Source organism: Phalaenopsis equestris, unplaced genomic scaffold (assembly GCF_001263595.1).
Source record: "Phalaenopsis equestris unplaced genomic scaffold, ASM126359v1 Scaffold000617, whole genome shotgun sequence".
Taxonomy (NCBI): Eukaryota; Viridiplantae; Streptophyta; class Magnoliopsida; order Asparagales; family Orchidaceae; genus Phalaenopsis; species Phalaenopsis equestris.
In genome coordinates this window covers 716,163-732,449 of record NW_018165057.1, presented here as the reverse complement: position 1 = coordinate 732,449, position 16,287 = coordinate 716,163, and the positions used below count along the sequence as shown (strand labels likewise).

Genomic DNA, 16,287 nt, shown 5'->3' with positions numbered 1-16,287 from the left:
CACAAGACATCTGATTTTGATCCTACGACACATGGTCAAGCGTACTTTGCCAATGTCTGATATTCACTAAGGCGAAGGCCGATCAACTTTATGACTGTCGGTCCGGTCGAAGGCTTCGACTGCACCGACTGATTTCGCTTGACACGATACAAGCAAACTGGGTCATAATTAGGCTTGCTCGTAGGCAAAACGTCGTTCAGATGACCCTGGATTGCGAAGCAGATAACACAGATGAGCCGAAAACATCATTTTTTCCTATGAAAGGTTTTCCCAGGTCGAACTTGGCGTAAGCCTCGAACAGCGGGCCAGTCCAGCTAGGCCCGACATGACCACACCTAAATTGGGTTTGGCCACGCCTGTCTTGTAGCATTACCACACCAATTTCGGGCATGACCACGCTAAGTCCTTCCCTATCTGCTTGATCAGGGCTCGTGGTGAGACACCCGAGGCCAGCGTAGCCAAGCTGACCAGACAAAGTAGGTGGCGTAATTACGCCACCCTTCCGTCATGGCCGCACCACTAGCCCGTTCGTGACACTTATAAGACAACGTGACCATGTCATAACCACGGTGTAGCCACACCTTCGTAACACATTTCGCGAGGTGGTCCCTGTTTTTCTCGTGATACGTTGTCTGGCCTCAAGAAATTGGCCACGAACTGATCCTAGGCCATTTTTGGCACCTGTGCTCTCCTGGGATGTTCCCATATGGGTAAGGGTTCATTTCTTCCCCGTTAACCATGGGATAAACCCCTTTTGCTGGAGATAACTGAGGAGCCAGCCATTTGGGGAAGAGGAGGTCATTTAGAGATTTGGGTGGAGAGGAGAGCTTGAGGAAGCTGGTGTGCTAGTTGAGGACAAGTCTTGGAGAAGAGTTTGAGAATTTGGGAAGCTCTCCTTCCATTTATCTTCTTCTTCTTCTACTTATTCTCCATCATTTTCTCCACTTCTCCTGCATCTTCTTTTTTGACCGCCATTTTGTCGGATAAAAAAGAGAGAAGATAAGGTTTCTCTCTCGGAGCCTTACCATAATCTTCTTCTAGAGGAGAGCTTCTTTAAATAACAAAAACTACTTTTAAGGTGCCTGTTGGCATCATCTTTCAATGTCAGGAGGGTAGGGCGCTCGCTTGAATGCCAGGGAGTATGCTTCACGCACGTGCAACCTCCTAAGGCTCAAGACATCTGATTTCGATCCTACGACACATGGTCAAGTGTGCTTTGCCGGGGGTCTTATTTTCACTAAGGCGAAGGCCGATCAACATTACGTCCATCGGACAACTTCGACCGGACCGACATATTTCGCTTGGCATGATACAAGCAAACTGGGCCGTGATTAGGCTTCCTCGTCGGCAAAACATCAAGCGGATAACGCGTATGAGTCTGGAACGTCATTTTCGCTTAGGATAGGATTTCCCAAGTTCAAACATAGTGTAAGACCCCTTGAACATTGGGGGATTGGGTGGGGGGTTGTGCAGTCTAGTTGGGCCTAGCATGACCACACCTGTCTTGTAGCGTGACCACACCAACTTCAGGGTCGGCCACACCAGTTCGTTCCCTATCTGCTCGATTTGGGCCTCGTGGCGTGACAACGCCTGAGGCCGATGTAGCCATGTCGACCAGATAAAACGGGTAACTTTTTTTCCAACACTTCCCATTGCTCCATAGGCCTCCTTGTGATTCTTTGTAGTGACAAGTACAATTTTTTCTGATACAGTAAATCCTCCACCTGCATCTTCCAGAAAGTGAAGTTCGTCCCATTGAACTCCTCCATCTTGAACCTTGCTTATTCGGCCATTGCTCCCACTCGAATTGAACCCAGCTCTGATATCCGTTTGTTGGGAGAAACTACTCAGAAAGAATCTCCTTCTAGCTCTACCACGAATAGGATCACAAAATTCGAGAAAATCAGAACAAGAAATTTAAGTAAAAAAGCAAAATAAAGAAAAAATCTGAAAAGAACACCAAAATTTTACGCGGAAAAACCTTAAAACGAGAAAAAAACCCAAAAGCCACACTGCCACAAATTCACTATGAAAATCAGATAATTTTATAAAGAACTCACATAAGTTTCTTCTCCACGCTCACACGTAGAAACTTACAGGATATTCCACAATCTTCCTTCATCGATCTGACGTGAACAACACACGTCGAGATCCAAAAAATCTTCCTCTCGAACTCTTCTCTCACTCACCAGGAACTTGTTGAAAAACACCAGAGAATGTCTGAAAAAAGATACGCAGCTCGAAATTGGCTTAAAACCCGTTCTTTTCTATTTTCCCACCTATATGTCTATTATAAATATGTGTGTTTGCTGAATTAGGGTTAGATTGTTGTGAGTTTATTTCAAGTTCTGTTTAGACAACCGTCGACGTCCTGTTTTCTCATTAGAGTTTATTTCAAGTTCTGTTTGCTGAATTAGGGTTTATCCGAGGAATAGTGATGCTCTGACTGTATCTCGCTCCAAGGTGCGGTTATCCTCGACGTTCTAAGGTGCTCTAGCTATTATGTGTGTTTGCTGACATAATAGCTGCAGCCTCCCACGGACAGCTAGGTTGCCGTTTCTTGTGCGCCCATATCCTTTCCACCCTTTCGTAACCCATCAACTAGGTAGTCCGTCTTTTTCCTGTCAAACCCAGCCGCAATCTCCTGCAATCTTTCGAACCCGTATCTCCCTTCCTACCAGCCCCTTCCCGCAACCAACCTAGCTCTTCCAATATCGTCTCCCTCCCATAACCCACTACTCCTCACAGGATTCCATTGTGGATCCACCCCACCTCATGCATCCCCAATCTTGCTGCCTCCTACAGTCGCAAATTGCCTCCCCCATCCTCCCATAACTTCCCCACAAACCTACGGTCACCTCCCCACAGCCACCCTCCACTACAGCCACAACTTCCCAGCCATCCATAGCCTCTAATTCCCAGTCCTACTAACGCAACATCACAACCAATCCACACTACCTATTGTCCGCCGCCATAGGCCTAGGGTGTCTTTTATATTTGTTGTTATTTGCCAAGAGTTTTGTTTGTAACACTATTAAATTTCAGAAATGATAGTTATGTTTTTTTTTTAGGCTTGGGCTTTCAACTCCGATATCATCTCATTTCAAATTATCATCATTAAAATAAAGGGAAAAATTCATCCTTCATGTTCAAGTATTATCATCAAATATCCTCAATCAATACATGATAACACAACAAAGAACCAAACAAAGCCTAAGGGACCAATATAAACACAGTAACATAGAGCAATCAATGAATTTTGAACCCTAAAATCAAATAATGCTTACCGCATTCAGCGTACCCAAGGAAAAAAAAAAAAAAGCAAACAAACCAAACTAAATGGGAACAACTTCAATGAACAAAATAACTTACTCCCTAGTTAGATTTCGTTTTTTTTAATTTGTTTTTTTTTTAAAATCTACTTTTTCTCCTTAGGTGCGACAAAAGACCTAAATGCATTCATTGTATAATTTACTACAAATATACACAAAACACTGGTATTTCTATAATTTAAAAAAATTTGAAATATTGTCCACACATCATTGGACATCTAGAGTTCAACCTGCGTTACCTATTTGTAACTAATGTTAGTGTGCGAGAAGGGTGAGGCTCATCTTAAATAAAATTAGGTCATAAGTTTAACATCCGGTATGAATTCCAATCTATTAAATCTTCAATCAAACCCTCAAATTAGATTCATTAGTTTATATTATGATTTATATATGTTGCTAGAAAATCATCTTCCACCAAAGGATATTTACTCCATTATACAGTATCTTGGTTAATGTTCATAGTAACTAGAAATTCAAGCATAATAGTTGATAAAGAAAATTAATTTTATAACATTAGCTACTTTTGAGGCACAGTTTATGAGAAAACCTATAGAGGACCTTTATTTTTTTTAGTGGAAAGTTGGGGAAACCTTTCAAATTAAATAAAATAAAAGGATACAACAAAGATAATTACAAATTAAAATGTAAACAAAAGAGAGACTTATAACAGAGAAAGAAAGTGCAACTAATCTAAACAAATCTAAAGAATCATCAAGAGATTTTCATGCCCTTCTTTTGTGTTCCCGTGATTGATTTTGATCCAAGAGTCTGTTTGAGATGAAGTGATGAACCAAAATTATTGCGATCCTTCATGGCATTTAAAAAACATCTGAATTCTCTTTCATTAAATATATTTTAGTGAGGACTGAGCAAGAGAATATCTCCAAAATCTTTAGCATTATCTACAACATAAATCACTCTCCGAGAAAACAAAAAAAAGAAGCCAAGGGGAACATGAGCATTAGTAACCTCAAAAAAAAGCAAAAAAAAAAAAATAAAAAAGAAAAAGAAAAAGAGGGGACTGGGTGGCGAGGTACTTCCAAATGTTGAATGGAATTTTACAATTAAAAACAGACAGCAATCATCTTTCAAGAGAAAATTACACGAAACAAAATCAGCACAAATCCCGAAATTAATAAGAAAAGAATAATATTGGTAGGAAACACATGAAGAAGATAATCCATTCAAAGAAAGCAATCTTTGAAGGGGTAAAAACCATCCATACCCAATTATAAGAATAAGTGATAATATCATATGCAAGCCACTTTAGCTTGCTGGTTGATAGTTTAGGCTTCAACCAAGAGGTCTTGAGTTCAAGGCCTTGCATATGCAGTGTGTGCATGTGTTTGCAATTAAAATTGCTCAAAAGTCACAAAAAAATAAAATAAAAGGTGATGATATTATCATGCATTGAAAGAATAAGCAAAAGTTAACTAAAAGACGGCCATTGGAAAAGAGAAATCACTTTTGAGAGTCAATATTTATACTCAGCCCTAATATGTACAGCTCAATATAAAGTAGAAATATGATTAGCCAGATGAAAATGAATGATCACTTTCTAGTGGAGATACCAACGAGAGCAGAATAAAGATTCTACCAAACAATCAGATTTTCAACCCAACACGTAAAAGATTGCTATGAAGCTTAACAAAAGACCAAATTATAAAGACAACCAACCATCTTTCCAAAGTTTTGTTTTTGCATCATTATTAATATACCAAGAAACAAAACGCAAGAAAAATTGAGAAAAACTTTTAACATCCTTAATGAAATGAGAGTCATGAGAGACTTTACACATCCAAATGGCATTTGGAGAAGAATTAATCAAATTGGACCCCACTTGAATAGATGTCCAGATCCACATCCATTTTAAAAAAGGAAAGATATTTATTATAAAAAGATCATTGAAACCAAAAACACCAAATTTTTGGGCCAAAGGAAGTTCTTCCAGAGCAGCAAGAAGTATCATCTACCTTCAACATTACTCTTCTATAGGAAATTTCTTATATTGTCAATTTTATTGATGACCAATTTGGAATAAAAAAGATGTAACAATAGAAATCCCAATAGTAACCATAAAAAAGCTTCTCATAATAAACAATAAAAATAAAATAAGCTTTCATATGCTAAGTGATCATGAACTACAATAATGTAATTAAGAGAGCATTTTCCTTCAATTAATTCTCCTTAGAAATTACATATTAGATGATGAAAATGGGGTTTCAGACGATGCAAATAAAGAAGCGTGAGTTCATTATACGTACATTATCTTGAAGCTTTAGACCAGCCTGCTTGATAAGAACCTTCGAAGGTTAAAAAATGAAGTTAGAAAGATCATTTAACAGCCGCATGTAAAATTTAAAGTTATACAAAAGTAATTAGCATTAAGATACTCTCCACTTTTAAAAATTTAAGGGGAGAGAAGTCTCACATGCACATAAGAAAAAGTTTTTATACAAACAAACTCCAATGTTAAAACGGACTTGCAAAGAAATGGAGGTATAAATTTCCTCCAGTACACTAATATGCAAGCTCAAGAAAATATAAATGCATATATAAATATATGCAAAATATGGTATCATATATTAAGAAAAAGAAATTATCATGCATCTGGTGCTAATAATAATTTATTTCTTACGGTTTGGCATAAGCTAGACCAACATGATTAATCTTGCTTACAGAGAGGAAAAAGATAGCAAGATGATTAGGTACGACAAAATCAAATCATATGTTGAATTGGCGAATTGGCCATCTATTTATCATGCATTTTTTTAATGCATATGACTACTTAACATTATATATTTCGACTCAATTATCTTATACTGAACTGGATCACACAGTAGTACCCCTTTTTGCTACTTCAAACTTGTGTTGGGAACTCAAAGGCACCCAACTACTTATACATACATCTTAACAGATCAATGCAGCAATATTCCCATTTTTCTATGAGCAGTATTTGTTCCAAACTTGGCAACTTCAAACTCTAAAGTGCCTTAGGTTGTCCCATATCTATTAGTTGGAAAGCGTGCTTCTTGTCTAATATTGTATTAAACATTCATTACAAAAATTAATTGCATGTTGTCTAATATTGGAATTAAAACCATCCAGCAATCTCCAATCCAAAAATGATTCCTCGGTAACAAAAGAATTATGTTTGAGGTTATATGTTTCCCTTCCCTGTATATTTCATTTTTTCTCTATGTATATATAAGATCACATCACCGATTGCCATTAGATTCAAGTAAGAACAATACATCACTCTAAAATTTGCTCAGATGATATCAAAGCCTTAGATTCTTCTTATTCTTCACATGCCTCATTTAGGTTGTTTTCGGCCTTCATCATCATATTTTGTGCCGTCATCCTTTGATGCATCTCAACCTTCATCATCACAAGCTGCATTCCAATCACATGGCTTGTTAACCTTTGCTCATCAATCGCGACATGTTCATCTCCTAGCTCCAAACCAAGAAAATGAGATTATGCTGAGTGAAGATGTTGTTCTATGCCTAATGCAAGCAATTAGGAGTGTGCGATGTGTACGAGCTGAGTATCAGGTTTGTTAGACGAAATGAAATATAGAAGAAGAAAGAAGGTGGGTGGTGGGCGGCAAGAGATAAGTTAGAAGTGTGTGATGTGTATGTGCTGAGATTCAAGTTTGTTATATGAAATGAAATAAAGAAAAAGAGATATGGCCCGCATATGGATACATGCTATTCATGAGACATAAAAAGAGAGAGCATCTTAATACTTTTAATTATTTCATAAATATTTTTATATCATCATTATTCATTTATTTATTTTATATATCCTATTTTTGAAGATTTTATCATTACCCCTTATTTCAACCATGGATTATCCTGGAAGCCCAAAGAAAATGCTTTGCTGGGTGAAATGAGCGATAAATTTGAAATGTTCTCAGCCAATTTCTTGTGAAGTTGTGCATGTCTTCCGTCATCGCGTTGCATTTCATTGGGAGACCTGTGGATTGCATATGGGTCAATAGCCATCCACTTCAGTTTCGCATTCGTCATGGTTCATGAAACCATCAAAAAGTTATTAATGAACTAAGTATCAAGTTTAGATAAAATGAAATTATATAATCCAAAATGTGCCCATACATACTTAAAGAAGAATTTAGTTGCATCATTGTTAGTGATTGTTATTCTACAAGGGATCAGAATAATCACGTTTGAAAATATATCCACAACCACATAGAAGTAGTCAATGTTCTAGGCAAAGTCCGAACAAATCCAATAGAGATAGGAAGTACGAGCATGACATGTATAATCCTAACTTATGTCATCATGTTTGGAGGTGTAGTAGAGTATGCATCCCCTAATGTGCTTACTTGCATTCCGCTGCATATTTAGCCAGTAAAACATAGCACTATAGGTTTTGCAATGTCTTCTCCGGTCAAAAATGTCCAGCCGCCTTAGATGTGTGTACACATCGATTGTAATTCATCTACTAAGTCTGGCAAGCACAAATGCATTTCATAAAATAAAAGGTTATCTTTTTTAAGTAAACTCTAAAGGATTGCCCTCTCCAAATGGAAAAGTATCTCTATGAATAAGGGAAACTTAAGATATTATAGATAATCTTTATGCAAAAATTTTTAACTCGAGTGATATTCTTTAAACACGAAAGTATTAAGCTTAGGCAAAAAAAACATGTTTGTCATTTCATGGTTAACACCCTTCATTTACTTGATAAAGAAATTAAATTGTTCAAGTTACTTTCACATGTTGAACTACATATAGCTTAATCCGAGTTTACAATATTTATCTGGCATGTGATCATAATGTACTACAACCTCATTCTCTAGAAGGTAAACATGATAATGTTTTGATGTAGTGCCAACCGCTCCTTGTCATGAGTAGGATGCTCTTCCAAGATCGTGAAAAAATCTAAGCATGGAAAGAAATGGGTATCTAATCTTGCATATGGCTACTTATATACCTTCATGATGTGGCCAAGTAAAATGTGAACCTCACAAGCTTCGAGTGAAATGGGGGAAAAAAAAAAACAATAAAATTCACAAGTACACCAAAAAATATAATTGTAGTGATGTTCAGCTCAACGGATTTGAAATATTGAAATTCAACATTTGCTCAAATTTTAATAAAAACCCCCTGCATGTGAAAACTTTTGTTCAAAGTTTAAAAACCTTCCAATTTGAAGTGGTTTCTTTAAGGCCTCCTTATTAAACTCCTCAAACTAAGCAGTTCATAGGAGATAGTTGAATCTTAATCAACAATGGTTATTTAGAAAGCGAATAAAAGAGATAGAGAGGGATAGTAATTAAATGTAGCAGTTAGAGGGAGATATAGCAATACTGCAATAGTAAGAACAATGGAGAGAGAGAGAGAGAGAGATTCTTAAGAACTGTGCCCAGCACGAAGGCAGTGCCTTCTAGCACTATATATATATACACTCCTTTCAAAATTCTATATATTTTTCACTATTTCCACATAATTTTTAGCAACGTGAAGAGCTTCGACATAGATTGTAGACGTATTCCCACGGACGTCAATGTGAACACCCTCTCAAGACAAAACTAGTTCAACATGCCCAAATCACAACTAAACTCACTTTGTTGCTAAACATATACAAACATGACAAACAACAAGCATTGCACTTAACGTCAGCAACACAAACAAGCTCCAGGACAAATCAAAATGAAGTGATCAATCATTTTAAAGGTTCCACTACTTCTGGCGCACAAATTTTACAGTTGAAATAACTTTTCTTGCAAAAGATATATCAACTGGACCCAATAACTAAGAGTTCATTTGGCAACACTTCTACTTTTAGTATTTTAATTTTGTTTAACAAAATATTTGGTTGATGCTCTGTAGCTAATTTTTATTTTGAAAATAATCTTATTCTTAAAAACACTTAAAAAAGATAATTTTAGGTATTTCATTATTTTCAAACTACCATCTTCACCCTACCAAAGCCACTATTAGTTGTTGGCAACCACAACTTCGACGAAGTTGCCATCACCACTATGATAGATTGCTAACCAGCCTACCAACAACAATCATCGCCCTACTGGTCATAATCACTAACTCAATAGTTGTCATCTCTCTTATACGATATTCAATAAAAATAAAAATAATATATATTTAAGATATCAAATTACAAAGAAAATACAATAAAATAAAAAGTGATACCAAATGGTCCCGTAAAAAGCAAAATAGAAATTAGCCAAAAGAAGTTCTTCAAGCTAAAAAAAGACCTGAAAAGTGGTTCTATAGCAAGCTGACAAAGGTGAAATTATCATTACAAATTCTAAATTTTAAAGTGTTAAAGTTTAAATATTTTAGATTGGAATTTGAAAATAGTGATTATATTGGCATTCGAAAAAAACTAACAGCAAAAAATTAGTTCAACGGATGAAATGAATTTCATTTGGTAATAAAAACAGACGATCAAAGCCACATGTAAATTGGCTAACAAAGTGTGCATCCATGTTAATAAAGCAACGGGCCAGACCAAAAAAGTCGTGTGAAAATCATAGTCAAGAAAATTCCTAGGTGATTCTACTCCATCATGATCATTACTGGATCACATGTTACACAAATGCTTGGGGGCCATTTGGGATCACTATTACAGAATAGTGTATAATTACTATTGGATTATTCTACTGGATTATTCTACTGGAAATAGTGTCAAGAGAATTATTCTACTGGATCACATGTTGCACAAATGCTTGGGGGCCATTTGGGATCACTATTACTTTTTTTTTTTTAATGTTTTATTATTATTTATTTATTTATTTTACTTATTTTATTATTTGAAAAAAATAAGTTCGGCTATTTGATTAAGATATAATTGTTTTCAAAAACACAGAAAACACTTATGAGGTAGTTTGAGTGTTTTCAAAAACATATTAATTTATTTTAGAAATAAAAAATAAAAAACAGGTAAAAAAACACAAAATAAATATATTTTAAAAGCAAAAGAAAAAAACAAACACAAATAAAAAGCAAAATCGATCCCAAACAAGCCCTAATAAATTTGAGGCTAACATTCCAAAAGCTTCAAGTGTATGAGGTATAACGTTCTTCAGTAAAGGCATGCATGTTATGACAACAAAAAGATAAATATACAGATGATGAAGTAAATATAAAAAGAGATTCAAAAGAAATAGATAATTTATATCAAGATAATGAGTTGACTTACTGATATTATCATGTCAGCCCGACTCTCTTGTATGCCATTGATATGTCGCGCCACAGTTGAGCCAGAAACGCATAATGCCTACAAAATATTTAAAAAAGCATTTGTAGAAATAATAAATAAATAATGCAAAATATACTCATAGGCTCTGGTCGATTAATAACCAACCGATAACGCAAAATAAACTTGGAAACTACACCACAAAATTTGAAATTTTACATAGTGTATAATTCTCTCTTTCGTGACGACTTCGGTGGCAGCACTCTACTTTAGATTACCTTCTTGAAAAAGACAGAAAACTATTGGATAATTGTGTGGTAGTTTTAATGTATTTAAAATATTTTAGTTGTATTGAAACAAATAGAAAATAGTTGGGTATTGTATACATATATAGTAAAATATAATGAATGGATGTACATCCCAATTGATTTATATAGCCTTTAAAATAAAGATTTCTCCATTGACTATGATCTACAATATGATAATTATATGTGAATTGAGTCACGTCAATTTCCGTGATAATTATCCACTTATAAAATATGTGAATAAAACAAGAAAATATAATCCTAAAGGAATCATAAATGTGATTTCAACTATTTTGACACTTTACTCATTTCAAACATGAGATGAGAATAATCTCTCAAGCAACTAGGATCCTACTTAACGTAAGAAATTATCTTAATCAGTTTTATAAATGAGGTGTTGGAAGTTAGGAAAGTCCTGAGGTTTACATCACATTTATGACTCCTTTTAGGATTATATTATCTTGTTTAATGAGGTATTGCAAATTATGAGAGGTTTACATCACATTTATGAAACCAGAAAACCGTAGGGATGAAAGAAAACCATAAGCCGAAATCACTGAAATTTAAGCCGAAATCAGGATGAAGATCTGAAATGACTCCTCTTAAAAGTATATTAAGCTCCCTGGGAGGCACCAAATCAGTAGAAACACCCAAAAAACCACATTTAGCTAACCAATCCGCTGGCGCCCCTATATATAAAATTTCATATGACCTGAAGGTCATGGGAAACGATGAATTGCCAAATCTTATTAAAGCAAATAATTAAATTCCAAGGAGGCTCTTGTCTTCTGGTGATGAAATCCAGAAGAACAGAAGAATCTGATTATATATATATATATATATATATATAATGAAAAGAGCCCAAAAGATGCACCATACCCATACGATACAAGTACAGTAATTCTCCAATAAAAAGATACAGATAGACTCATAAAAATATAAAACAAATTTAAAACAAGCAGAGAACAAGTAGCTAGAAACAAGCCAGTTTATTCCTGACTCTTCCTCTAATTTTAAGAGCGGAACCAGATAACAAACTTTGAAGAGTCGTGCCATCGTCAGGAGACACTAAAGTATCATCCATTAAGTTTCCAAGTTGGAGTGTGACCCCAGCCTTCTTTCGCCGAGAAGTATAAACCTGTCATTCTTCATTTGAAGACTGACTCATGTGATCCTCGATCTGATTTTATGTTAGAACTGCAGTAGGACAAAAGATAGTCGTTAATAGGTTCCAGTGTATGTGTATGTGAAGTGTGAATTGTTACCTTTGCACCTGATGCTGAATAGGAGCTGCGGGCGGGACTATCCTGATTTTCAAATCGAACATTATCTGTTGTAGTATGGTCAAGAGAAGAGATTTCAGGGGCAGACACCAACTCCTGTCTTGTGGTGATTCCCTCATCAGGTTGGCGATCATCAGGTTTGCTAGAAGCGCGTTCAGACACATTTGGTGCACTAATAGTGTGTTCCTACTTTTGACTATTGGTTCTCAACTGTGGGTGCAATATGAAACATTTCTCTTGCGGTGTCCAAACATCTTGCAGTGTTTGCAATAGTATGGTTTTTGTTCCATAATGATTTTTTCCCAATAACCCCAATAACCATTGTGAGCAGATTGTGAGCAGATCCAAGTCAGACTTCTTCTACATCTGGTAGTGTAATATGTCGTTCAATCAAAATCCTTGCAATAGAGGGCTTTAAGAAATGAACTGTAGGTAAGTCTACCTGCAAAGATTTTCCAAGGATAGTCCCAATTGCATATAAGATAGGTAAGTCGAAGAAATGGAGCTTGAGTTCAGGTATAGATATGTGCAATTGGGGGTTCTTGATAGAGATCAAAATTAGGGGTCCATTTGAATAATTTGATATGTTTGCCCTCAATTGTGATGAATTTTTTTGAGAAAATCCTTGTATAATAATCTTCTGTGCTCAGCTGTATCATAACATGTCTTTCGTCGAAATGACCCACCTGTCAATCCCCAACCAATTTGAAATCTTCAAAAACCTTTCTGATAATCTTCATCTTAGGGCAACCTAATTGGAACTTTCCAACTAGTGTAAATTTGTATTTTCCTGCACAAGTTGAAATTTCAGCATCAGAGAAGTATAATGTTGATTTGTCAATCTTTTTCTCTATTTTTTTTATGAGATTGCAATTTTCATGTCCTGCCAAAATCATGGTAAATCTGTGGGAATACCGCACTATCGGCGAGGTGAAAAGAGGAGTTACGTTTGTGAACCACTATAGCATAGGTTTGGAAAGGTTATCACCGGCGAGGGTGGCAGCGTAGGAAAACCCTGAGGCCATCACCGCAGCCAGTGCCAACCAGCAGCACAGTGAGAAGCTGCACAAATAGCGGTGTCGAGCGGCTTTGTCGCAGACGCCAGAGGCAGAGCCGATCAGACGACGGGTGTCGAGCGGCTCTGTCGCAGACGAGACGTGGGCAAAAGCAGGACCCCGACCTGTTGGTTGGCATCTATGGTATAAGACCCCTCAGGTCGGGGATTCAAATCCCTTCTGACACAGTTGGCCTTAAGAAGGTGGTACTCAAATCATTAGACACACTAGAGGTGGCTGGAGGATTGTATAATAGCATACGATCATTCAATTTCAATATAAATATATACATATATTAAAAAAGCTCAAGGGCTAATATATTATGAATGGGCCAAAAAAAAGGCACCGAATCCACACGGTACAACACACACAAAATCCCAAAACAAAAAAGGAAAGGTACACATATGATCAAGAGAAAAAAACCAAAACTATCAAAGCGGAAAAAAACTAGGGACGACCCAATTTAGTCTTGTCAGTGTCTCTAATTCTCAGAATGGAACCAGCTAACAAATTAGTGAGATATGTACCATTACCCGAAGTAACCAAAATATCATCCATTCAATTCCTAAGCTCAATTAGGCCTCTATTATTTTTCTTCCTCCTGAATGTGTAAACCTGTCATTCATCATCCGAGGATTGACTCATCTGATCAGTGGATTGGTCTAAAGGTGGTCGGACAGGTGTAGGTTGTTGCACCGCATTTGCCTGAATAACATTTACATCTTGTTAGACCTGATGAGGCGGTAGAGAAACAATAGAAATATTTGCTATGAGATATACACCAATTGATGTGGTATTTTTATAAAAATAAAACAGAAGAACGATCGACGAAGCGAAAAATACAACGAGAAAATCCACATCAGAAAAGAATAACACAACAGCAGAACACACAGATTTACGTGGTTCGACAAATTGCCTATGTCCACGGAGTTGCTTAGAATTTTACTATTAGAGGAATTTACACCAGTCGATCGTCTCGACTTACAAGAGAAATCTCTCACTTCGTTGTTCTCTCTTCTTCTCTCTCTACACCGAGATACACCGAGAAAATAAATTTACAAGAGAAATAAACCCAATTTCTCTTCTACCACAAACCACCAAGAAGAAGCCAAGGGAAAACAATCTTCTTCTTCTTCTTTCTTCTTCCTTCTTCCTTCTGCTGCAAGGAACTACACCTTGCACTTCTCTTTCTCTGTCTTGAGGAAGCGCGAAAAAGAACACCAAAATCGTGAATTGAATCTAAGAAGAGCCACCTCGCAATACCTTTCTTCCTCTTTCGAACCAATGGATAAAAGGCGAGGAAGATGTTCTGTTCGTGACTTATAACAAGCGAAAAAGTGTTTCACTTTACGAAAACAAGGAAGGCGGGAGTGGTTTCGCGAACAGCAGGGAGGCGGGAGCAGTTCGTGACATTGCACGATCAGGAGAGGGAGATGTAGCGACGTTTCGCGACAGAGCGTAAGCGGGAAGGAGGTATCGGGCGGACCGGGCTCCATCTCAACAAATCTCCCACTTGGAGACCGGTACACAGGCTATAACGTTTTCTTCTTCAAACTAATATCCTCCACTAGCGACATCGCCCTTTTATTCAAACATGAATCCTCCAGATCTGCAACTCAAAACCTCTGTCTTCGTTCCAAAAGACCAACAGAAGCTGTGCACAACTTCAATTTCTCAAGAGTAACACCATCAGTCAACATATCAGCAGGGTCCAAATAGCTTTGCACCTCCAAACTATTTCCTAGATTACTCTTGTCTCTACTTACAACTCCTACTGCATGAGTAATATCCTGTTTCTGCTGAAAGCATTTTTCAACAAGTCTAACCTTGTACCTCTTACTGTCATCAAGTTCAATCTTCACCTGGTACATCCACTTGTTGTATAATATCTTCTTCTCTGGTGGAAGTTCTGTCAGCTCCCACTTGCTCGAACTTTCATCTTGCAAGATTTCTTCATAACTCTGTGGTTCTCCACCATCTGTCTGTGGAACAATAGGAATGGGTGCCCCAGATCCACTCCTCTTCATTTTCATCATTAACAGAACTATGAACTGTCGGCAATAATGTATTATGTACTTCTTCAGATACCACATTTGCGCTATCATTCTGCATATTCTTAGGATTTTTGCAGTTCCTCTTTATGTGACCAGCGTTGCCACAATTTCAGCAGGTTGTCTGCTGACCAGATTTTGACTTTGATGTCACTTTATTTGAGTTCCTAACCTATCATCTCCTTCTGAAATCAACATTCAGTACTGAACTCGTACATGAGATCTCGCCAAAATCTTTTCCGTGCACCTCAGCCAAAATCAAATCACTAATATCATCACATTTCAATTTAGATTTACCTATAAAACTGCTAACTGTCATCCTCACGTCTTCTCAACTATTTGGCAAAGATTGTCAACAATATCAGCGCATGCATCTCATCATCAAAATCAATTTCAACAGACGACAATTGATTTGTGATAGTATTAAAATCATTCAGGTGTTGAGCAACAAAAACACATTCCGCCATCTTCAAGTTGAATAACTTATTCATCAAGTACACTTTGTTATTCGCCGATGAATTTTCATACATAACTGATAAGACTCCCATGAGATCTACAGTCGTCATTTCCTAGACGACGTTGTGTGCAACGAACCTCGATAGGGTCAATTGAATAACCTTCAAAACTTGTCGGTCCAACAAATTCCATTTAGCCTCATCCATCTTTTCAAGGATTTTCCTAGTATTTTCCTTAATAACGGAAGATGAAGTTTCTTCCTATAAAGGTCATCCTCTATCTGCATCCTCCAATAACCAGAATCTGTGCCATCAATTTTCTCAATCCCTGAAACCTTCACTTCATCTGCAGTCATCATTTTTCCTCAGATCCGAACAAAGCGAACAAAGCTCTGATACCAGTTTGATACCAGTTGTTGTGAGATATACACTAATTGATGTGGTATATATATAAAAATAAAACATGAGAACAATTGACAAAGCAAAAAATAGAACGAGAAAATTTACACCAAAAAAGAGTAACACAGCAGCGAAACATACAGATTTAAGTGGTTCGACAAATTGTCTACGTCCACGGAGTTGTAGAGGATTTTACTACTTAAGGAATTTACACCAGTC

The 16,287-nt window shown here is 36.7% G+C and overlaps 1 protein-coding gene across 3 annotated transcripts in view; it reads right to left on the bottom strand.

Moving 5' to 3' along the window:
• Positions 1-16,287, bottom strand: part of LOC110029959 (DNA repair protein RadA) — an 84,249-nt gene that overhangs the window by 6,228 nt on the left and 61,734 nt on the right. For 2 of the 3 annotated variants that reach the window (XM_020732467.1, XM_020732468.1), the window contains exons 11-12: positions 10,524-10,601; positions 5,597-5,635 (exon numbers count right to left, since the gene is read on the bottom strand). In XM_020732467.1, coding sequence (XP_020588126.1) covers positions 5,597-5,635; positions 10,524-10,601 — 117 coding nt within the window. Of the gene's footprint in view, positions 1-5,596; positions 5,636-7,168; positions 7,314-10,523; positions 10,602-16,287 lie in introns of all 3 variants that reach the window. The other variant, XR_002294597.1, reaches the window with a different exon arrangement.